The sequence below is a fragment of the Dasypus novemcinctus genome, chromosome 17 (assembly GCF_030445035.2).
Source record: "Dasypus novemcinctus isolate mDasNov1 chromosome 17, mDasNov1.1.hap2, whole genome shotgun sequence".
Lineage (NCBI taxonomy): Eukaryota > Metazoa > Chordata > Mammalia > Cingulata > Dasypodidae > Dasypus > Dasypus novemcinctus.
This window is the reverse complement of record NC_080689.1, coordinates 58,779,210-58,804,283: the sequence shown is the minus strand read 5'-3', so window position 1 is coordinate 58,804,283 and position 25,074 is coordinate 58,779,210. Positions and strand designations below refer to the sequence as shown.

The 25,074-nt window shown below is 39.3% G+C and overlaps 2 protein-coding genes across 25 annotated transcripts in view; one reads left to right on the top strand and one right to left on the bottom strand.

Moving 5' to 3' along the window:
* The window catches only part of AAK1 (AP2 associated kinase 1), a 177,367-nt gene that overhangs the window by 131,641 nt on the left and 20,652 nt on the right, over positions 1 to 25,074 (top strand). For 6 of the 24 annotated variants that reach the window (XR_011646125.1, XM_012518216.3, XM_058278708.2 and 3 more), the window contains exons 14-18: positions 2,450 to 2,679; positions 4,003 to 4,160; positions 5,320 to 5,424; positions 12,646 to 12,741; positions 24,565 to 24,666. Coding sequence is in view for 22 of the 24 variants with exons in the window: in XM_012518216.3 (XP_012373670.2) it covers positions 2,450 to 2,679; positions 4,003 to 4,160; positions 5,320 to 5,424; positions 12,646 to 12,741; positions 24,565 to 24,666 (691 nt within the window). In the remaining 2 variants the exon portion in view is untranslated. Of the gene's footprint in view, positions 1 to 2,446; positions 2,680 to 4,002; positions 4,161 to 5,319; positions 5,425 to 12,645; positions 12,742 to 24,564; positions 24,667 to 25,074 lie in introns of all 24 variants that reach the window. The other 18 variants (XR_011646124.1, XM_058278707.2, XM_058278704.2 and 15 more) reach the window with 9 other exon arrangements.
* On the bottom strand, positions 21,780 to 22,172 carry LOC101424826 (large ribosomal subunit protein eL36-like). Its single transcript, XM_058278720.2, has one exon. It carries the CDS (start codon positions 22,158 to 22,160, stop codon positions 21,843 to 21,845), a length of 318 nt encoding a protein of 105 aa, XP_058134703.1. The 5' UTR covers positions 22,161 to 22,172; the 3' UTR covers positions 21,780 to 21,842.

Sequence of the window (25,074 nt, the reverse complement as noted above, 5' to 3'; positions counted from 1 at the left end):
GAGGAAACAGGAGTAGACCGTGCTTTGTTCAGAAGCCACAGAGCTTCTCAACTTTGACCCATTCCTTTCTCTGACCACCCTTGGAAAGGCTGAGCTAGAGACGTGAGTAAGTACAGAGGACACCCTGCAGTCATCTTAAAGCAGGGATCTATCTGCACGTGGAAAATGCCCGAATGCCATAGATATTTATTGTGTTCTATTAACAATCACCCAAAAATATGGGCAAAACCTAAATTGTTCAGGAACCCAACTGTGCAGCCATTAAAAATCGTGATTATAAAGTCTTTGCAACAGTATGAAAAATTGCTCATGTGGTAATGTTAAAAGAGATGTAACCCACATTAAAAAAAAAACAAGTGCATACTTGAAAAGAGACTTAAATAAAGACACCAAAAATGTAAGAACATTTGTATTAAAGTGGTACAATAGAATTTTGGTTTATCCACCCCCCTCTTCTAATTTTTTTACTTTCCTTGATGTGATTATACTCCTTTTGTAAGGGCATATTTTGTTTTTTTAAAATCTTTAGCAAGACAGACATCTGGGTCTACCTTTTTTTCTTCTGTGGTCCATCTCTCCCTCCTCCCCTTTACTCTCTCACTTACTTACTGCTCACAGAGCAGGCACTGTGGTGCAGGAAAGAGAATCTTGAGAGGCAGTTAGGATTTTGCCACCAGTTAACTCTGTGATGGGCAAGTATATATTAACCTCTGTGGGCCTTGGTCTCATCCCTTCTAAAGTGAGGTGGGTGGAAACTATGTTCCCTAAAATCCCGTTCAGTGCTCACATTCTCTCATTCTAAATGGAAATAAAGCGGCCTACAGGCTTGCAAGGAGTGGATGGATAGTGGGAGCCTCTTGTACTCCTAGGTGACTGAACTAGGCCAAGGTGTCCTCACCTGTGTTCTGCAGGCCGCCTGTAGGGAGGGGAGGGGAGAGGAGGGAGCATGTTCTCAGAGGAGTCTGATGTCCTCAAAAATAAAGATACTCAACAGTTAAGTATCCCTTTCAGAGTAATGAATGTCCTAAACTCCATGAAATAAGCAAGCCCAATTCTGTCTTCCAAGCCCCTGGCCCCTCTGGGTGCTGATCAGCCATTGCAGGAGGGACTCTGGACCTTGGGGGAAGTTGTAGAGGTGGAGCCCAGGTCGTCTCAGGAGAGCATCTCCCAATTACCTTAGTTTGATTGCTATTAGAACCTTCTATTGTGTCATGCAGCCTATTAGTGAAATTGTTGGTGTACGTACTCACACATGTATCTAACATTCTTCAGTACATTTTCCAAGTCTGAAACAATATAAGGACAGAAAATCCTGTGCTGTGAGCCTTCTGACCCAAGTAACTGGATACTCTGGTTTCCCTAATCTCTCTCAAAGCCTCCCTTTGAATATACAGAATGTGGGAATTGAGCTGCAGTTTAAAGGGGCAGCTCTAATCTGAGATGAAGGACTGGAGGGAAGGGATAGTTACATCTCCAGGGCATTTAGCAGCTCAAACCATTTTATCTTTGGATTGACAGAATTAAGGAAAAGGGTTCCGTGGCTTTCTTAGCCTTATTTTTTGTTCATTTTCCTTATATAGTACTTTTTAGATCGTGATATGCTTAAGGACTATCCAGGTGACTGCAGGGATGTCCCTACCTCTTTGTTCTGTGGTGACAGTTTGTCCCATATTTTCAAAATGGCCCACATCTCAAGGCCTTATGTGATGAGCGCGACCGTCGTCAAGGACTCCTGGTATTCTTCCTTATTAGAGTCCCCACCTGTTTTCTCAATGCCATTTTCAAACTGAGGATTGGAACAAGTAAATCCCACTGCCCCAATGCTGTACATTTTCTCAGGAGTTACCATAGAAAGAGGATCTTGTTGACTCATCCCATCAATGAAATAAATAGCCTTAGAAGAAGAAGGCAAAGGAGAAGAAAAAACAGCATAAAGCACTGCCATTTATTAGTCACAGTAGAACTCTGTCTGACTCATTCCTGTCTGAGGGTCAGGAATCTCTTAGCAGAAACCACGAAGCTCAAATGCATGTTAGGGGGAGGTGCATCGTCAGTCTGGAAGGCCTGCCACTTGGGAGGTGTGTGGACACACTTCTGCGTGTCCCTCGGAGTAGAAAGTGGTCCTTATGATACACTCCAGATCTTTCTAGCCAGGATTAACTTCTGCAGTCATATGATCTGGGCTGAATTACATATATGGCTACACTATTTATTACTGCTGATGAAGATTCAGATTTGTATATAAGTACCAGGTAAACGCCACATGGATATCACCCTCAGAGTTGCAGCTCAGATAGTCAAAGCCTAGTTTTTTTCTTTCTGGGTGTTATATAAACCTAGCCATTTGAGTCCCATGTTAGTTTTCATGTGGCATTTTTTGTGATGTTTGTCTGTTTGTTACTCCTTTTTCATTTTGGGGGGGAATACTTTCCATCTTTCTTCCTAGCAGATTCAAGCCCCAATAAGACAACAGCCAAAAGTTCAGACCACCCCTCCTCCTGCCATCCAGGGGCAGAAACTCGGATCTCTCACTCCTCCATCATCCCCCAAGACCCAACGGGCTGGGCACAGGCGGATTCTCAGTGACGTAACCCACAGTGCAGTCTTTGGGGTCCCTGCCAGCAAATCAACCCAGCTGCTCCAGGCAGCTGCAGCTGAGGCCAGTCTCAATAAGTCCAAGTATGTGGTGCTTCCCCTTTGTCCTGCTTACCCCTGTGGGCAAGATCTGCCCCAGTCTATGTTGTTGTGATTTTCTGCATATGTATGTGGATGCGTGGATGTATGTGTGGTGGTGGGCGGGTGTCCACTTACTAAGAAGCTGTGAATTTCTCTGCAGTGCATGTATCACACTGACCTTAAGAAATAACTTCCTGCTTGGCTCAGTGTTTCCATTTTCTAATCCATTCCATGCTTTATGCTATTGCCACAGAGCGTTTTCTAAACTTGGGATCTAAATCTCTCCATGCTGAAAACCCTGCATTGACTCCCCATTGCTCGAGAATACTTTCTGATCGGACTGGTTAATGCCTCAAGGCCTGTGTAACCCATTAGTGGACTTACCACCCTGCCCCTTCCTGAGCCCTCTGCCCATCCTGTGCCCTCTCCTCGGACTACCCTTCCCTCCTAGGAAATGCTCGTGTAGCAGTCAGGAGCTGAGAGAGAAGTTACCTTTTCTTTGAACCTTCCTTTGGTATCATGTATCATTCTGTCTGAACCTGTTTTTGAGCTTGGATCACATTGTATTTTCATTATTTATGTGTGTCCGGCTGGACTAGCCTGTGAATTCCTCTAAGGCAAGGGCCGTGTCAACCTTATGAAGCCAGTGACTGGCTCTGTGCCTGACCTTAAGTGGATTTTGATGAATGGTTGTTGAATAAAGAGCAATTTCAGGCCCTTGGCTTTCTTGGAACCATGCTCTCTAAAGTTAAAAGTCTTTAAATTAAGTCACTACCTAAATGAAAAAAAACCATCAAGAGAGACTTTAGAGGAATATTAGGTATGATGAACTGGAAGCACAAGAAGGTGGTAACTTTGTATTTCCCTTTAGTTGTGAAGGTGACCACGGCTGGTGGCCCTTCCTTCTAGGCGTGCTGGGTCCTGTAAGGTGAGGGGCAACCTGAAGGGCATCAGCCCCAGCCCCTCCAGGGGCCAGTCCTTGTGGATGTTAGGGTGGCCACCACAGGATGTGCAAGCCTAAGAGCAGATTACTCTGGGATTCTGAATTTGAGAAGAAATGCAGTCAAGACTCCCCAAAATAAGCAAGAGATTAAAGAAGTAGTGGGAGGTAGTGAGTCAAGAAGGCAAGAGAGCTGTTTGTTTCCAAAGTGGAAAGGGAGTCTGTGGAAACTGTTCAATTCCCATGGAAAAAGCCCTTGTAGAAAAATAATGGTTTGGTTCAGAAAAGAATTTGATAATATGATATGGAAACAAAGAGAAAACGGTTGATCCTTTTGTTCAACTTTTATATGTCTTTTTATTTCGTGGGGGTGGGAACCTCCCTAGGTCTGCAACCACCACTCCATCGGGCTCCCCTCGGACCTCCCAGCAAAATGTTTATAATCCTTCAGAAAGCTCTACATGGAATCCCTTTGATGATGACAATTTCTCCAAACTCACAGCTGAAGAACTGCTAAACAAGGATTTTGCCAAGCTGGGAGAAGGTGAGTAATTGGTATCTTTCCGGGATCCTTGATTGTGAATCCTCTGTGTTGGGAAATTACCGGGATTTAGAATGAACCCAATTCCCAGAGGAGTAACGTGTCTGAAAATAGGGGCTTGAGCCTTGTTTCCCTCGAAGGCCTGATCTCGAAGTGTGTGTGCTAATGGTGTTTTATTTTTACCAGATCAATGAAGTCTTTCCACCCTCAGGAAATCCTGACCTTATATTGGAGGACAGTAAGGAGAGGGTGAATGTTAGGGAAGAAACTGGGTTTGGGGAAAGATTCGGCAGTGTCAGTCAGGACAAAGGTGCTGAGTGTGGCCACTCCTCAGAGGAGTGTGTTAGCAGCCCCTTTCCCCCGCTTCAGCCTAAGTGGGTTTATTGTCCCAGAAAGTCACAGCCACTTGCTTAAGAGGGTCTGCCCTCACGAGGACCCAGAATCTTCCACTGTGTTCAGAGTTCCAGATTACTATTGACTGACCTTAGAAAGGGGATCAAATCCATAGATCATTCCTGCCCGAAAACTCATAGTCTAATTTGGCAGGCAGGAAACAGATGTGTTTGCATGTGTGTGCACGCATGGGCACACACCCTGGGAAAATAATGCAAAATGATGCAATTTGAAATGAGAGCCCCAGTGTGTTAATGATCTTCAGCCTTGCCTCACCCTGTTCAACTGTCAGCTTTCACATCAAGGTACTATGGTTGTGCCTGCCCCTTGTGTCTCTCTACTGCCATCTCCACTCCCTTTTCTTTTTCTAACACTGAAACAAGATAATCAAGCTCATCAGAATTATATAAAAATAAACAGGTTCAGAGGGAGGGCCAGGGGCATTTTGCTCTGAGTAATTCGCTTGATCTTTAGGCAGTCTGCTGTGTGCGATCTTTTTTGGGATTTTTTTCCCCCATGTTATCAGGGATTGATCCGGGGACCTTATACATGTGAAGCAGACGTTCAACCGCTAGCTACACCCACTCCCCATGTGTGATCTCTTTTGACTCTTAAAAATGTCCTTCCTCTTCTCAGCCGTTCTCTCAGTTATTAGAGTGACCAGACAAGGATCTCTGCATCCCTGAGGTGCTGCTGTAATGCAGAGTCTAGGAGTCAGTGCCCAGGGTATTCTGGCTGGAGTGAACTGAGTGGTGTTTTGTCCCTCCAGGCAAACATCCTGAGAAGCTCGGGGGTTCAGCTGAGAGTTTGATCCCAGGCTTCCAGTCCTCTCAAGGCGATACTTTTGCAGCTTCCTCATTTTCTGCTGGAACCGGTTAGTATGGCAAATACCTGAAATGTGAGCTTGATTGTTGTTACCTTCACTCTGTTTTCCATTCCACAGATGATTCCAACATGCCAGTGTCACCCAAATGCCTGCAGTAACTCATCTTTTTCCTTTTTTCAAAAGCTTTCCAACTAAATTGGAAGAGAAAGATCTAGAATCACTAAGGACAGGATGATCTGACCATCATATTCAGGATTTATTCTCTCATCCATGGACATGTCTTAAGTGAATATTTCTAAATTTGAGGAACAATAGTTATCTAACATTAAATTAAGAAATCTCCCCTCCTCCCCCAGGAGTCTGTTTACTCTAATAATCTCTTATAATTACTTAGGTTCTTTAGAATGAGTTGAAGATTTCTAAGAATTAAATCTTCCTGTTCTATATCTGAGACTCTACTAAGTGTGTTTGTGTGTGTGTGTATGCTTATAGGGAGAGCTGTATATTTTGTTTTAGTGAGACTTTTAAAAAATTTTATAGAAGCAATAATTAACTAATTTGAGTTTTAAGCATATATATGTATGTATATATTAATATGTATACATATGTATACAGACACATAATGTACTCATTGTACACTTTATTGTAACATCTATATATTTTTTAACTTAATAAACCTGGCGTGTTCTCCCATCCCCAATAATTTAAGAAGCTCCTAAAATATAATTTTTTAAATTTCTGCACTAAATTCCTTTAGGTGATTATATCCTAATATATTTAACTAAGTTCCTCTATAAATATAAACTTGACTTCAGTGTTTTACTATTATAATGCCTCAGCAATGCATTTTGAATATATTCTTTGAAGGATATGGAATTGAATGGACTTCTTTCTGATACTGATCTTTTAGAATATATGAAAAAAATTCTGTTTTTAACTTTGTATATTCTTTCTGCTTTCTTTGGTTGTTCTAAGCTCTTACATTTATTTCTCATTAGAATTTTGGCTGTCATTCCATAGTATTTGATAAGTAATGCTCTTAATCTCATTGTTTTGTAGATATTTTTAAATTGCAGTTTTAATTTCCTCGTTAACCAGGAGTTATTTAGACTATATTTTAATATCGTCTGTACAATTTTAGCTTTAGAGTATTACTGAGGGATTTTACTGTGGCCTAGTTTGTTATTCATTTTATAAATGTTTCATAGGCGTAAGCAGTTTTTCATGTTAATAATTATCATCTACAACATGAAATTTAACAGAATAGTGACATTATATTTAATATACCCTTTGATGAATGCTTAGATTGTTAACAATTTTTCACCATATAAACATTTTTTTGCAGACATTTTTTACAATTTCTTAAGATGACTTGTAGGAGATTATTTGCAGTCAAAAGTGTATGTGTATTTTAAGGCATTTGATACATATTTCCAGATTGCCCCCCAGAAAAGCTATACAAATTTTATTTTCATCAAAGGTAAAGGAAAGCACTTTTCCCTCCTCATTTCCTCACCAACAGAGGACATTAGGTTTGTTTGCTGGCCGTTTTTTATTTCTTTTGGAGTTGTACCATTCATGTCCGTTGCCTTTGTCGCTGTTTTGTGTTTATTTTTCCCTTATTAATCTGTAAGAGCTCTGCATCTGTCATATATTGTAAACACAGCCCTGTTTGTCATTTATGCTCTACAAGCATTCTCTCATCTCATCCTCATAACAACCCTGGAGGTTGGGGTTGGACCCCCACTTCACAGCTGAGGCCCAAGGCACAGGCTGCATAGGTTTTTCAGGGTGTCGTAGCTAGTGAATAGCAGAGCCGGGCACATGCAGATCCTCTGGCTCCAGAGCCTCCTCTCACAGATTTTCTGCCACTTACTGAAGTAAATTTAGTAATTTTATTTTCCTAGAAAATCATCCACAGCTTTAAAATTTTCACATTGAACCATACATATAAATCTTATAGTAGTTTCTTGGTATATGTCAATCTTTAATTAGATGTAAGTGTGTTTCTCTATTTTTTATTAATACCAGCTAGAGGTTAGCTATTTTATTATTGTTTCAGAGACAGCTCTTGGATTTATAAAATGTACTGTTTTTGTCTCTTCTAATTCTTTAACATCTGCTTTTATCTTTTTAATTACATGCCCCTGTTTTTCTTACAGTTACTGTTGATATCAAGAGGAACACTTAGTAAATTATTTTTTATTCCTTTTTTATGAAAAGTATTTTATGTATAAAAGTATTTCTCTCAGTATGACAGTGATTTTTCAGTCATCATGGGAGTGAGGAAAAGGCTGATTATAATCCCTAGGGAGGCTTTTTCACAATGTAGATATCCAGTATCCCCTTTTCTCCTTCTCCCTCCAGTTGCCACCACCCTGCCCGAACTGTTGACAATTACTCTGTTTATTGAGACTCCTTTCTAATAGTGTGTGTTTTCCTAGTAAGAAAACACTAGACGTACTGAGCTTTTCTGTACGTCTTCATATAATGTCCTAATTGTTATTGTTTTGAAATAGGCCTTGAGGTTATTGGGGAGTTATGCCTTTTACTGTTAAGTAGTTTTATTTATTATTTTTCATATTATTTTTCATTTTAGAGCTTTGTGGTCTGGTCTGTATAAGTTTTAAATTTATTAATATTTTGGTCAATTAAAAATGTTCTAAGAATCAATTTAGGGAGTAGATTTGTAGTTCAGGTGATTGAGTGCCTACTTCCCATGTGTGAGGTCCTGGGTTCAATCCCTGGTACCTCCTAAAAAAAAAAAGAATCAATTCATGGTGCTTGAAGTTGATCTCCATCTATTAGGTTAGTTATCCCATTTCATTTCTCTTCCTGTGTAGGGTCAATATTTATATATTATAATTCTATGGTTTTTAGGACATAAAGATTTAGAACATACTCTTTATTCATATAAATTATTTTCTTTATTCTCTTTAATATTTTTTACCTTGAACTCTGCTATGGTTAATATTACTTTCGTTTGTGATTTTTGCCCATTATTTTATATTAATTTGTTTATACCACTTTGGTTTTGGATGTGCTACTTCTAAATAGCATGTAAGTTGAGTTTTAACTCACCCTAAAAGTCTGTCTTTGAACAGGGAAGTTAACACCTTTATCTTAATTTTCTTTTTTGTAAAATTAAATTTAATTTATATCTCTTCCCTTCCCCCTGCCATTGTCTGCTCTCTGTGTCGACTCACTGTGTGTTCTTCTGTGTCTGCTTGCACCCTCGGTGGCACCAGGAAACTGTCTCTTTTTTGTTACGTCATCTTGCTGCGTCACCTCTCCATGTGTGCAGTGCCACTCCTAGGTGGGCTGTGCTTTTTTCAAGCGGGGCAACTCTTCTTGCAGGGCGCACTCCTTGCATGTGGGGCACCCCCACATGGGGGCGCCCCTGTGTGGCAGGGCACTCCTTGCGTGCATCAGCTCTGCGTGTGAACCAGCTGACCACACGGATCAGGAGGTCCTGGGGATCGAACCCTGGACCCTCCCATATGGTAGGCGGACGTGCTTATCAGCTGAGCCACATCTGCTTCCCAACCTTAATTTTCATATCTATTATTTCTGTCCTATATTTTAGTTTTGACTTTATTATTTATATATTTATTTTGCTTCTTTAGTGTTGCTTTTATTTTCTCATTTGATATTTTTGTTTGTTTTCCTTGGTTTCTTGAAATGGATCCATTCTCTTGGCCATTTATCCAAATTCTTGCAACTGTATTTTTTTAGAAATCACAATTTTGACATTTCTGTAATTTCTAGCCTTAATCATGAAACATTTTCCATTGTGATGAGATGGATAAGATGAAGAAATCAGTATGCTTTTTCTTCCATCTACTTCCTGGCTTTTCTTAACATAATCTAGAATTTTTAGACTCAGTTTGTTATAAACTTGATTATATTCTATATTTCATTTTTCAAGAATTATTTTATCTTATACCCATCTCTATAATTACTTAAATTTAATTTTTGACTAATTTATTTCAATACTCACTACCAAATCTTTTCTATCACAATTTTTACAATTTGTGATTTTTAAAATTGTTCTTTCTTTATAGCCTAGAGTACTTCTTTAGGCAAGTTTGTTTCAGGATATATTCCTGGTTGATATACTTTAAAATTATCTCAGAAGCAGGTGTAGTTCAGTGGCTGAGCTCCTGCTTCCCAAGTATGATGTCCTGGGTTTAATCCCCGGTACCTACTAAATATATATGTATATCTGCATTTCTGGCGATGTATTTTTTATGTTCAGACAAGCGACAGCTTGGCTTGATAAAACATTCTTAGGTCAGAATTTATTCCCTTTAAATGCTACATAAGCTTTTCTATCATTGTATATTGTATAATGTGGCAGAGGAAAAGTCTCATATTCTTTTGTAGGTAGTTTTTTTTTTTCCTTCTCTCTCCTTAAGTGTTTAAAACTTTCTACCTTTGAATTTAAAAATTATCACCAGGATATAGCTAGTTATAAGTCCCTTTTCATACATTTTGCTCAACACCTAGTGAATAATTTGTATTTATAAATTCATATCTTTCTTTAGCTCAGGAAACCTTTTTTTCTATTTCATCTTTGTCATTTCATTGCTTTGATTTATTCTGTTCTCTGTCAGGAAAAATTACTATCCTATTGAGTCTTCTGTCTTCGCCTCCTATACATCATCTTATCTTTGTGACTATTTTAATCTCATTGTTTCTTTTCCTTGTGAATTTTGGGAGAGCATCTCAATTTTTATTTCATATTCAGTAGTGTTGAGTCCTCTCTTTGTGGGCAATGAAGATTTTAATTCTGCTTAGTAAGCATATTTTTGTTTCTTTGCATTATTTCACTATTCCAGTTTTATCCGTCTGCCTCTTTTATGTTACAGAATCTTTTCATTCTAATTCTGGCCTGTCTACCTCCAATTTTTGCCTGATTCTTATATATATAGTAAACGTGATTATGCTTTGTTCCTTTATCCATATGAAGTGTTTTTTAAAATTGGCCTTTTTTTTTCCTTTGCCTTTTTTTCTCCCTTCCTCTTTCATGCTTATTTTGAAAGCAACAAATGGCAGTATATTTTTTAAAGGGCTTACAAGCCCAACCATTAAAAAAAATACCTGTTTGAGATTATAACGGTATGAAAATACTAACACCAATCATGTATTGAACAAGTGCTACATGGTCAGACCACTGGGAAAGTGCTTTTTTTATACATTATCATAGGTGATTATGACAACAGCTCAGTGTCACAGCTGGAGGAGGACAAAATAGAGATTTGTACGTGGGCATTCCAGATCAGAGGCTACAGTCTCAGGATGGCTCAGGAATTTCTAAGCTTTACAAATATTTTGAAGTGCTTTCATATTTTCTTCAGTTAATCCAGCATTTTTCTATCGACAGTATTTTCCCTTTCTTGATGGCTTGTTTTTAATTTTTTTTTCAGTGACACATTCTTTACAAATGAAAGAAAATTATACCTAAAACCCAGAAAGTGATTTGCTCTCATTTGTAGGCAGTGCAGTATGACACCATATTCTATGTTTTCTAATCAAGCTCAGACCATTTTCTGATTTTAAACCTCTGACCAAGGGAAGAAATAAGCAGGAAGTTTGGTAGTGGGTTGGCGAGGATGGTACAAGGGTTATTTTAAACACTTTTATGATAAAAGCTAAAACGATATTTATGAACTGTTTTCATGCAATGGAGGAGGAAAAGGCAGAAAATTAAAACTTGACATTGTGTTCTTTAGGTTAATAAATTATACCTGTCCATTAGTGAAAATTTGGAAAAATGCATAAAAGCCCAAAGAAGAGAAGCCCCATTCCTAGAGGAAATCATTGCTGGCATTTCACAGAATTTTTGCTCAGTATTTATTTATACAAAAGTATTTTTTTTCAAAATTGAATTATACTATATATTCAGTGTTATAACTTGCTCTTTTTCTTTTAATATATTTCATTGTTTCTAGATACTTAAGAACAGTCGTTTTCATCCTTCTTTTCTTCCTTCTACTTTTAAAGACCCTTAGTTAAGACAAATGTTAATAACTTTCCTGAAATGACAAAATCATAGAGATAGAGAACATGATTTCCAAGAGATGGGGACAGGCTTAAAGCGGAGGAGATGTGACCCTGACGGGGTGGCATGAGGGAGTTCCTTCAGGGTGATGGAACAATTCTGTATCTTGATTGTGGTGGTGGTGGTTACACTGATCTGTACGTTTGATAAGTTTGCATAGAACTGTGTACATATACACACAAATGAATGCATGGGAAAACTGGTGAAAATTGAACAACAGTATTGTACCAATGCCAGTGATACTGTACTTAATTATGTAAGGTTTATCACCATTGGGGAACATGGGTGAAGAGTTCATAGGACTCTATGTACAGCAACTTTTGTGATTCTATAATTATTTAAAAATAATTTGTTTCAAAAACTACTTTATAGAAAGCAGAAAGAGATTTTAATTAATGAACAAATGTAATATTTAAATAAAATTAAAGGTTGATAAGTTGGAAACCAAGAGACTTGGGTTGCGATCCTAGCTCTGCTCTAGCCCATCTCTGATATTCTGGGCTTCCTTTTCTTTTCTGGAATATAAGAAAATCATACTAGAAGATTCTAAGCCATTGGGCTGTGATATTCCATAGGGTGTATAGATTTCTGTAAATCTGTAAGTTTTCCAAATATTGAATGAATACAGATAGATATTAGGACTTATCTAATCTTACAATACGCAAGAAGTCTATTTCTGTAGCTTTCTGTATGCCTGCCAGGTACTATTTTATATACAATGATGATATAATAGGACTTAGTCCCTAAAGACCTCAAGGAGGTAATAGGTGTATAGGTAGTACTTACAGTACCTATGCACATGTGCTAGATTACCAGTTTGACAGTGTTTACATGCCAGAGTATGTGGTATGGACAGTAAGTGCTATGAGAATTCTTAGAGATTACTGTGGGGCACAGCATTATCTAAAGAACTAGTGGAATTTCAAATTTGTAGTAATATCCTGGTCTTGTTGTATTTCATGGTATGTTCAAGGGTCAGATGATAGGTATATTCCTCATATATCCTCCTAGGTATAGATACTCATAGGTATAGATACTCATAGAATATATCCACTCATCCTCCTTTATTCTGCCTCTAAGTTTAGACTTACTGTATGATTTGAGCTGCTAGTAAATAGATGGTAAATTCATCTAGATTTACGTGATGTTTTCTGCTTTCTCTTTTTCCTCCCTTTGACTCTTCCTTCCCCTTTAACCAACTCCAGCTGAAAAAAGAAAGGGTGGGCAGACTGTGGATTCTAGCCTGCCACTTCTAAGCGTGTCTGATCCTTTCATTCCTCTTCAAGTACCTGATGCACCAGGTAGGTAAATAGAACTGATCGGGGCTAAGCAGTCTGACTCTTATGTCTCAGGGCCTCTTGAGAGTTCCACTTTAAACACTTTGTGAAGGGGGTCTGAATTTCACATGCTAACTGTAGGTTCTGTTGTATATTTTTCCTACTGTGTCTTGATATGCGGAGCAAACTTGTTTTCGAGGGCACCAACCCTTAGCAAAGATAATAAAATTAGTTCATGTTATACCAAATTTATTCCACATACCAGTGTTTCCTTTGACTTCCCTGATTGTATTACTAGTAATGGAGGGGCCCGTGTATTGGAAAGAGTGTTAGTCCAATTTGATTACAACGTGTGGGGAAAAGTCCCATATGCATCTGGAAAAGAGAACAAATTGTTAATGGTTATTATATCATGATGATGGGATTTGGGTGACTTCCTTCCCACCTAGTTCCTATTTTTCTATAATGTGCTTTTATTTTTATAATATAAAAATCCATAATAAAAGTTATTGGGAAATGCAAGTCAGCAGAGATAGCCAGAAATAGCAGCTATGTACAGCAGGGGAAACAGAGAGATTGAGAGGGGGGAAAAAAAGAAGGAAGAAATCCTTTAACATAACAACAAAAAGACAAACAACCCAATTTAAAAATGGGCAAGGGAGCGGAAGTGGCTCAAGCAGTTGAGCTCCCGCTTCCCACATGGTAGGTACCAGATTTGGTTCCAGTGCCTCCTGAAAAAAAACAAAACAAAACACAAACAACAAGCAAAACAAACAATAAAACCAACACAGAGAAGCTGATGTGGCTCAGTGGTTGAGCGCCCGGTTCCTACATACGAGGTCTAGAGTTCAATCCCCAGCCCCCAATACCTCAAAAAAAGGGGCAGGGAAGGCAAAAGATTTAAATAGACATCTCTTCAAAGAAGAAAACACATGAAAAGATACTCAACATCCTTAACTATCAGAGAAATGCAAATCAAACCCACAAAGATATACCATTTCACACCCATTAGAATGGCTGCTATTTTTAAAAAATGGAAAATACAAGTGTTGGAGAGGAGGGGGAGAAATAGGAGCACTCATTCATTGCTGGTGGCAATGTAGAATGGTGCAGCCACTGTGGAAAATAATTTGGCAGTTACTCAGAAAGTTAAGTATAGAATTACCATATGACCTAGCAATCCCACTGCTAGGTAAATATACCCAAAGAACTGAAAGCAGGGATTTGAACAGATATTTGTATGCCGATGTTCACAGTGAAATTATTCACAATTGCCAAAAGGTGGAAGCAATCCAAGTATGCAGCAAGAGATGGATAGATAAACAAAATGTGGTATAGTCATACAATGGAATGTTATACAGCAGTAAAAAGAAATGCTGGTGCATGCTACAACATGGATGAGCCTTGAAGACACCATGTTGAGTGAAATAAGCCAGAAACAAAAAGACAAATGTGTGATTTCTCTCATATGAAATTCTTAGGATAAGCAAATTTGTAGAGACAGAAAGCAGACTAAGTGGGAGGGGTGATTAGGGAGGTATTGCTAAATTACTATGATTTTTGGTTTAGGACGATGAAAATGTTATAAATAGTTAATGTGATAAAAATTACACAGCATTGTCAAAGCATTTAATGTCAATGAAGTATCCACTTAAAATGATCTTTATATTATGCATATTTTATCACAATTAAAATAAATAACTACATTAATTAATAATTTTTTTAAAAACCACAAGTCCAAGTCAGACGTGGTTTCCCCATCCTGACTCTACCAAGACGTAAAGACTTTCAGGACCTGCCTCTTCAGCAGGGAGGTGCCTTGGACTGCTTGACTTTGAAGATCCTTTTGTTCTACCATGTCCTGATTTTAAGTAAGCAGTTGGAAAACTAAGAAATGGTTAGTGCGTTCGGATTGAGGATGTTTTTGAAATAGTAATTCGATGTTCACTCTTTGGAGTTCATGAGTGTCAAAGATTTCCCTCCCTGCTACTCTCCTCGGGACAGAAGCCACCCCGTCTCATCTCTCTCAGGCCTTCGAAAAAGCAAATAGATGGACCTAACTCTTTAGAAGCAGCTGGTGGTCATTCTGCTTCTGCTACTTTTGCCTTTTTCCCCCATTCTTACCCCTGCTGATCCTTGTCCTGAAACTGATCTGATCTGCTTGGTTTTTCTTCTCTCTCTCTTAAAATGTTGAAGGTTTTTGACTGATTGTCTCAAGGTTGGAAGAGATTATGGGATATCCATTTCCTCTACTTATCTACTTATTAACACTGCAGCTAGTGTGCTAAGGTAGTTTCTTTTCTTTAGGTAATTTATTGACCCTTCTAAGGGGAAAGCAAAGACCTGCCTTGACCAAGTAGCTTTGCTGTCCTCTGCAGGGCTGCTCCTCTGGCATGCCTGGCCTGACCCCACCAGGCTCCTTTCCTGATATAGGGCCTGGCAGTAGCAGCACTAGTTTAGGGGCAGACATAAGCCCCCTGTGTGAAAGCAAAGTACCGTATAACTATAAACAGACAACTTCTAATGCTTGTATTATTCAGGTTTCATAAACACCTGAAAATGACCTTATGAATACAAGAGTTAATAAATTCTAAAGTGGCATCCTATTCATCCACTCAAAAACAAAAGATAACCAATTCCCAATGGCAGTACTGTGTAATTTCATAGCTTGCTGGACTTGGATGTAACTCAGAAATATCTAGAATCGCTTTAGGGATACTTCAGTATAGCGTGGTAGAAGGGATAAAATAGAAAGCTTTTCACTGTTGCACCTCCAGGTATGCCCGGCAGTACCTAGACAAGCCAGTCTTGGGCAGAAAGCTGGAAAATGGGCCATAAACAAGCTGAGGCCCATTGGCCTCTTTTTGCCCACTCATGGCAATCATAGGATCAGACAAGGGACAGGATTATTGAGGCATTCTCCCTTTGACACCCCTCCAGGCTCTCACCTTTTTGTTGCGCAGAGAGCCCATTTGCACAGGGAGCAGGCTGAAGGCCCACAGGCAAGTACTGGCCTATGCAGGTGTTGCAGGTGCTCTCTGGAGCAGTGGCAAGGGGACAGGCACACACTCCAGGTGTCTCAGGAGAGCATCTCCAGGGTCCCCATAAGGGTTGTGAAGATGATCTGGGGGACACCATAGCAAGCTGACTGCCATCCTGCCTTCCTTGCTGTCATTTTCCCTGCCTCCTGATCCACCATTCTTCTCACACTTTGGTGGAATCCTGCTAAAGTGCTACTGGCATATACTTTAATTAAGCCATGACTACCCTTGGGTTTCAATATAACATCTATTAAAATGGAATACTAATGGGAAGCGGACTTGGCCCAGTGGATAGGGCCTCTGCCTACCACATAGGAGGTCTGCGGTTCAAACCCCGGGCCTCCTTGACCTGTGTGGAGCTGGCCCATGCGCAGTGCTGTTGCGCACAAGGAGTGCCGTGCCACGCAGGGGTGTCCCCCACGTAGGAGTGTCCCCCACGTAGGGGAGCCCCATGTGCAGGGAATTCACCCCGGAAGGAGAGCCGCCAAGCGCGAAGGAAAGTTCAGCCTGCCCAGGAGTGGCGCTGCACACACGGAGGGCTGACGCAGCAAGATGACGCAGCAAAGAGAGATGCAGATTCCCGTGCCACTGACAACAGAAGCAGACAAAGAGGAACGCGCAGCAAATAGACACAGAACAGACAACTGGTGCAGGGGAGGGGCCCAAGAGAAATAAATGAATGAATCTTTGAAAAAAAAAAGGAATATTAAAATAGAGAACCACAGGAATGTCTTATTTGCTTTTTGACCCATCAGACCAGACCCAACTGTGAAAATAGAATCAGACAAGCCCCTCGTATGCGCTCCAGTGAATTCCCATATCACTAAGAGTAAAAATCTAGACATCCTGCTGTGACCTACAGGACCATCAGTGATCAAATTTTTGGCTTCCCCTCCAGCCTTAGCTCATAGCACCCTTCCTTGTAGTCTTGTCCCTCCTCCAACAGGCTAAGCTCATTCCTATCTTAGGACCTCAGCACTTGCTGGCACTTTGCCTAAGAAACTTGTCCTCCACATCTCTTCCTTCTTACCATTCATTGTTTGGGTCTTGGCTTAATTGCCACCTTGAAGAGCCCTAACATGGTCCCACAGGTACTCTCAATCATACCCCCTGGATTTTGTCTTCATAGCACTTCTCACTATTGGACATTGTCTGATTTTACTTGGTCCTTGTCTTTCTTTTTTTTTTTTTTAAGATTTATTTATTTCTCTCCCCTTCCCCCTCACCCCACCTGTTGTCTGCTCTCTGTGTCCATTCACTGTGTGTTCTTCTGTGTTCACTTGCACTCTTGGCAGGTGGCACTGGGAATCTGTGTCTCTTTGTTGCATCATCTTGCTGTGCCAGTTCTCCGTGTGTGTGGTGCCACTCCTGGGTGGGCTGCGTTTTTCACATGGCGTGGCTTTCCTTGTGGGGCGCAATCCTTGCACGTGGGGCACCCCTACACAGGGGGCATCGCTGCGTGGCATGGCACTCCTTGCGTGCGGCAGCAATGCACATGGGTCAGCTCACCACAAGGGCCAGGAGCCCCAGGTATTGAACCCTGGACCTCCTATATGGTAGGCAGACGCTCTATCAGTTGAGCCATGTCTGCTTCCCATTGTCTTTCTCATTCATCACTGAATCCTCAGTGCCAAGAACACTGTGTGGCACAGAGTCAGCACTCAGTGACTCTTTGTAGATTGGATGAATGAATGAAGTAAAACCTGAGGATGGAAGTCTTTTGGTAGCCCCATTACCCTCCATTTCTGTCCCTAGCTCTTAGACATCAGGCAACAGGCTCCATATCCTCCCATCTATGCCTCTGCCCACCCCTGGCCACTCTTTGAGGGTAACTAAAGGAAGACTCAGCTCACAATGTCAGAAAGCTGCCAGACCCCAAGGGTGATGAAAGCAGTAGCCTAGCCAACAGATTCCTCAGCTCCATCCTTTCAGAATTTGGACTAAGTGTGGCAAATTGCCCCTATGTCTTTGAATATTGTATTTATCTTAATATTCAGTTATGTAGCCCTTTCAGTTTACTGCTCCTTTATCAAGGTCCCTGTATTCCTCCTAAGCATCCTGTAATATTTGAGTGAGGGTTAGAATGGGCCTTGACCAAGCCCTTAAGTTTATTAGCCCAAAGAAAGGTATCCTCTCTTTTGATATATTGAGAGAGAAAGGTCACAACTTCTAGTATATTCCCGTCTTAGGTCAGGAAGTAAGTCTGATTTTCTAACCTTAGACTGGTTTATGAAGGATTTATCACTTTTTTGTCTTGTGGATGATAATTTTCATAACCAAGTCTCTCTCTTTTTTTTTTGGAGGTACTGGGGATTGAATCTAGGACCTTATACATGAGAAGCAGGCACTCAAGCACTTAAATTACATTCACTTCCCAGTGACTAAATCTTGTGGGGAGGTAGAAGAGAAGAATCTGAAATGGATTAGTAACTCCAACTCTATCAACTGCCTCCTTCCCTCTCCTCCTCCCTACCCTTGAGTTATGTTTAAGAGGAGAAAGAGAGTGCTCAGAATAGAAAACCCTTTTTCTCACATTTCTTCTAAATTTCAAAACACTGCTAATCCTTCCCTTCAAAAATACTCAGTTTCCATTGTCCAGCCTAAGTAATTCTAGTCCCATTTTTCTTGAGGGGTTTCCCTTTCCATTCCTTTACCGGTGATTTCAATGTGTCTCTTCCCCTGACTCTTTATCTGGGAACCCCAGGGACTTGAGAAAGACCTGAGTATAGTGATGGAAAGGAGATAAGGAGACACCTCCAACAGGAAAAAACGAACAGATAATTCACAAAGGAAGAAATGGAAATTACCAGTAAATATTTTTTAATTTTTAAAAATTAACTTTATTTCAAATTCACAAAAATAAAAGGACAAAAAAAGGCAGCTCAACAAGTTATGGAAACATTACTCCTAAAAAGTTCTTTTTCAGGCACTTTTATATCTCGTAATTCCAACTGCTAACTCAATTGTTCCTTTAGTGTTCAGAAAGATGCACAGATGAACACAGATTAAGTGATATAGTCAAGGTCTCCTTATTAATGAAAAAAAGAAAAAATTCTTTTTTAATCTTTAGAATTAATATAGTATCAACTTTGCTACAAACATGTTATAATGTTATATTGTTAACTATAGTCAATTAATTACATTGGTTCTACTTTCCCCAGTATCACCACATTCTTAACACCCCATAGTAGAAGAACATTCCTGTATTTATATTATTAACCATAATCCTCATCTACTTCCAAAATCATGGTTGTACATTCCCAATATTATCCTCTAGCTATCCTCTAACATTAATCTTTAGCCTAGACTACTTGTTTCAGCCACAAAACATCCATTAATCAACAGTGTTTGTTACATTCATTATGTTACCATCAAGTTAACCATTACCACATATTTACATTTGATTTTATTAAACATTCTACATACATCCAGCAGCTTCTCCTCCTTCTCATCTCATGTCCATCTCCCACCAAGCTACGCTTCATAGTCCAACTCCGTAAGTCTGCTCATTATATTTAGTTCGTATCAGTGAGACCATTACAATACTCATCCCTTTGTGTCTGCCTCATTTACTCAGTATAATATCCTCAAGGTTCTTTTACCTCATTTACTCAGTATAATATCCCCAAGGTATTGTCATGTGCTTCCCCAATTGATTTCTTCTTACAGCTGAGTAATATTCTATCATGTGATTATACCACATCTTGCTTATCCTTTCATCAGTTGACGGACACTTTGGTTATTTCCATCATTTGGCAATTGTGAATAATGCCACTCTGAACATTGGTGTGCAAATATCTGTTCACATTCTTGCTTTCAGTTCTTCTGAATATGATCTAGCAGGATTGCCAGATCATATGGCAGTTCTATATTTAATTTCCTGAGGAACTGCCAGATTGTCTTCCAAAGAGATTGCACCATTTTATAGCCCCATTAACAGTGAAGGAGTATTCCTATTTCTCTACATCCCCTCTAACACTTCAAGTTTTCTGTTCTCTTAATAATGGCCAGTCTTTATGGTATGAGATGATATTTCATTGTAGTTTTGATCTACATTTCCCTAATAGCTAGTGATGTTGAACATCTTTTCCTATGTCTTCTGGCCATTTTATTTCTACTTCAGAAAAATATCTGTCCAGTTCTTTTGCCACTTTTTAAAAGGGGTTGCTTGTCATTTTGTCATTAAGTTGTGTGATCTCTCTCTTTTTTAAAAAAAGATTTATTTATTTCTCTCCCCTTCCCCCGCCCCCTCTAGTCGTCTGCTCTCTGTGTCCATTCCCTGTGTGTTCCTCTGTGACCACTTCTATACTTATCAGCGACATTGGGAATCTGTGTTTCTTTTTGTTGCGTCATCTTGCTGTGTCAGCTCTCCGTGTGTGTGGTGCCATTCTTGGTCAGGCTGCACTTTCTTTCACGCTGGGTGGCTCTCCTTATGGGGCGCACTCCTTGCGCGTGGGGCTCCCCTACACGGGGGACACCCCTGCGTGGCACAGCACTCCTTGCGCGCATCAGCACTGCGCATGGGCCAGCTCCACATGGGTCAAGGAGGCCTGGGGTTTGAACCGCGGACCTCCCATGTGGTAGGCGGACACCCTATCCATTGGGCCAAGTCCACTTCCCCTGATCTCTTTGTATAACATGGAAATCAATCCCTTATCAGATGTATGGTTTCTGAAGATTTTTTCCTAGTGAGTAGGATGTCTTTTTTTTTTCTTGACAAAGTATTTTGAAAAACAAAAGTATTTAATTTTGAGGCAGTCCATTTATCTATTTTTTCTTTTGATGCTGGTGCTTTGGGTGTAAGGTCCAAGAAACCACCACCCAGCATAAGATTTTGAAGTTGTTTCCCTACATTTTCTCCTAGGAGTTTTATGGTTCTAGTTTTTATATTTAGGTCCTTGATTCATTTTCAATTAATTTTTGTATAAAGTGTGAGATTAGGACCCTTTTTCTTTCTTTTAAATATGGATATCCAGTTTTCCCAATACCATTTGTTGAATAGGTGGGCGGGTTCCCAGCTGAGTGGTTTAAAAAAAGGTCACTTGGCCATAAATGTGTGAGGGTCTATGTCTGTATTCTTAATTTGATTCCATTGGTCAGTCTACCTATCTTTATGCCTATACCATGCTGTTTTTACCACTGTAGCTAGGTAATATGCTTTAAAGTCTGGAAGTGACTTTTTTTTCATTCTTTTTTAAAGATATTTTTGGCTTTCCAGGGGCCCTTACCCTTCCAGATATTTTGATAATTTGCTTTTCCAATTCTACAAAGAAGGATATTGGAATTTTTACTGGGATTGTGTAAATATTTTTTTAAGTTCATCATGATGAATCCAAGAAGTACCAATTATAAAAGTGAGTTGCTGTGATTTTTGCCTATCAGACTGGTAAGGATGGGAAAAACAACCACCACCACCTCAGGCTTGGACAATGTAGAAGAAAGGGACATGCTCAAATCCTGCTGGTGAGAATGTCAATTAGTGCACCGTTTTTGAGGATAGTTTGGCAGTATATAACAAAAGCCTTTAAATCTTTATTTTTTCTTTGACAGTATTCTATTTCTAAAAAAATTATTCTAAGAAAACGTGGGTATGCTTAAGTATTTTTCTACAGATACGTTCATTGTGAATTTGCAGTTATAATTGCAAAAATAAGCTAAATGTCAAACAATCAGAAATTGGTTAAATAAATTTCATCTATACCAGGGGTTCTTAACCTTTTTTGTTCCACAAACCCCTTTGCCAGTCAGGTGAAAACCACGGACCCCTTATTAAGCCCACACTAAACTATGTATTATTTAATAAATATATCACACCCGTACCAACATGTCCCTAAAAAAATAATGTTTTTTTTTGAATTTCAATTCAAGGCTCCTGGACTCCTTGTTAAGAACCCCTGATCTATATGATTCAGCAAGATATTGATATTGAATATTATCTGTGACTTTAGAAGGTGTTATGATGTGTATTGTTGAATGAAAATGTTGAAATGCAGTATGTACAGCATGTTACCCGATGGGCAAGTAAGTTTGGGCCTTTACTTTTTTTTTTTCCTCCAAGTTTTTATTACACAAAGAAAGGGGAACTCAGTCTTTCTTGGCAGCCGCTTCCCTCATGGCAGCCAGGACATTGCTCAGCTCCTCTCTCTTCCTCTTGGCATGGATGTGTGTCCCCACCCCTTTCTTGATGAACTTGAGCGCCAGCCTGTCCTTAGAGACTTTGAGCAGCTCCATGGTGCGCCACTCATACGGGGCGAAGTTGCACACCTCTCCGATCATGTCCCACACAAACTCCGTGTGCTTGGTGAGGCGCCTGTGGCAGTGACTGTGCCTTGGCTTGCTTGCATTCCTGGTCCTTTTATGGCCCTTGTTGAGGCCCACAGCCATGGGGTAGCGCAGAGCCATGACTGCTGCCCCTTCAGTGGTTGCTGCATGGAAGAGCTAGGCCTTTACTTTTTATCCAGTGCTACACAAGGTGCAACCAGGCACAGGGCTTGTCTCTTTTTGGGCCTCCTTTATCATTCTCAGCTCTTCTGCTTTCTTTCTGAGTTCAGCTGTACACTATCAGGCTTATATCAGGCTCGTCTCTTGAGCTGCTCCGTGGGCCCAGCCTCTTGGGGCTTTGTGCGTAAGCGATCCTCTAGTCCTTTCTTTATATGACAGGATCAAACATGGCAGCTTCCTTCACTTGTGGCCCACCATCTCTCTCTGTTTCCTTCAGACCTATCCAGCTGGCTCATGCCTCCCTGATGAAGTCCAATCAAAAGCCCTAAAGGGATCTTACCAAGTAATCTAGTCAAAGGTCCCTGAGCTGAATTTAATGCAATCAAAGGGTACCACACCCAGAGCAATAGATTAGTTTACAAACATAATCTTTCTTTTTGGGGTTCATAAAATAATTTCAGACTATCACAAGAGTGCAAATATATGTGTTAAAAGTAAAAGTAGGTTTTTTTTTAAGGAATAAAACAAAACTAGTTTTCAGAATAATGAAAAATTAGGGATGTTAGGAAAAGTGTCTTATTTTTGCCAGCATGCTAAAAATAATCAAAGAGCTTTTAAACAACTTTTCTTATAAGGTGAAGATTAAATTTTAAAATGACTATACTTGTATATTTGGTTAGTACCCTGGATGTTTTTCTGCTACTGAGAAGCTTCCATTTTTTTCTTCCTTTCTTTATTCAATGTAAATCATACATAATGGGAAACATAACATATTATCATTTAATTAAAAGGTGTTTTACATGCCATAAACTCTGAAGATGGTAAATTGGCTTCTTATGTAAAAACTTTTTTATGTAGTGTATTAATTATACCAAAGCAAATTGTTTTTCCAAGATAGTAAAATATTCTTTTGTTTGATGTATGTAGTTATAGATCACCTAAAATATAGATTACCTGAAATTTGGTTCCTATCCCTCAATGAATATCAAATTAGTCTTTGCCTGTCTGAATTCCCAAAGGTTGAAGAATACAGATCAAAATGTTGCATAGATGTATGTGAACTTTAAGTTGCTTCTTATTCTTAAACATTTTAATTTTAGTTTTATTTTAATGGCAGTTTTATCCATGTGGTGTAGAAAACTTTGTTGACATGCCTTTACCTGGGCAATTTAGGAATTACTCAGGTCTTGGTTTTCTCATATGTAAAAAAGAGGTGCGAGCTCACACTCCCTCCTTCCTGTAAGCTTCTATGGTTCATCATTTTGTTTCATATTAATGCTCTTCCTTTAACAGATTAAAGGTAAATAGAGGGCTGTTGATGAATCAGGGTTAAAAGAATCATTTTGGGAGGGATCTTAATGTGTGCACGTTGCCACCCATTAAGTTATGAGATGGAACAAACATCATTTCTCCTCATGTCCTTTCACTTCTTAGTCAAAAGACATCAAAAGTAATCCATGTGCAGGTTTAATAAGAGTACCGCAGCATGTTGTAGGAACACAGTTGGAATACAATAAATGATTGCTGAAGTTAACTTAGGTGTGGTTGAATTGATTCTCTTAGTGAATTTAAACTGTTCCTAAACACAAATCTGGAAAAAACGGGCAAGAGATTCAAAACTAAGCCCAAGAAGGTAAATGAATACACAAAGATTTGTATGCAAATAATTATAGTAGTTTCATTTTTAAGAGCTAAAACCTAGAAACAACCAAATGTCCATCACCTGGTAAATGGATAAACAAAATGTAGTATATCTGTACAATGGAACACTATTCAGCAATAATAGAATAAACTACTGATACATGCCACAGCATGGATAAATCTTTAAAGTATTATGTTAAATGAAGGAAGCCAGACATAAAGGACTATATATACTGTATGGTTCCATTTATAAGAATTTCTAGAAAAGATAGAACTATAGTGACAGATGGAAGATCAGTGGTTGGCTGGGGATGAGAAAAGGGGTTGACTTCAAAGGGGCACAAGAAAATTTTGTGGGGTAATAGAAATGTTGTATGTCATTATTTCAGTGGTGATTATATGAATGTATGTATTTGTCAGAACTCATCAAATTGTACACTTAAAATTGGTTATTTTTATATATGTAAGTTATACCTTAAATAACAAACCTAGGACAGCGTCTTGGATGCCTCACAAAACGACTATTTCAATTGGGGAAATAATAATTTTTAAACATTGAACTTTGAAAGCCCTTTGTTAAGATACTAACAGTGTTCATTCTTACAGTGAATCTATACAAAATGGTGGCCCTTAAAATGTGTTTGCATATCAAATGATGAACGATTAGCTTGCTTTGATATCTCATTGTATTTTTGCTTTTTCTTTACCTCTCTGCCCAACCTAGAAAAACTAATTGAGGGACTCAAATCTCCTGACACTTCTCTTCTGCTCCCTGACCTCTTGCCTATGACAGATCCTTTTGGTAGCTCTTCCGATGCTGTAACTGGTAAATTCATCTCTGTTTCTTCAGTAATATTTATATGTGTGTCTGTTTCAAGAATGATAAATAAATTACTGGTTGACAGGTTCCTAGTGAATAGCCCTTGTGAAGAGTGGAAATGCCATGAAGCCTCTGGTTTGGGACTCATGCCTGGTGCTAACCAAGAAACCAGGGTTATTTAGTCTTACTTGTTATCACCCCAAATGAAGTGTTTCTCTGCCTTCCCGGGGTACAACACTGTTAATTTTGGCTTTCTTGATATCCTGAGATTTCTAGCATAAAGGCCTTATGAAGAAGAATGGCAAAAAATTCCCATGTAGTTACAGAAGTTTTGTGGAAAAGATTAGTTTTGTGCTTGAACCTTAGCTTTACTGAACTTTATGGAATTTAGCAGATTCCTCTCCAGAAATCCCT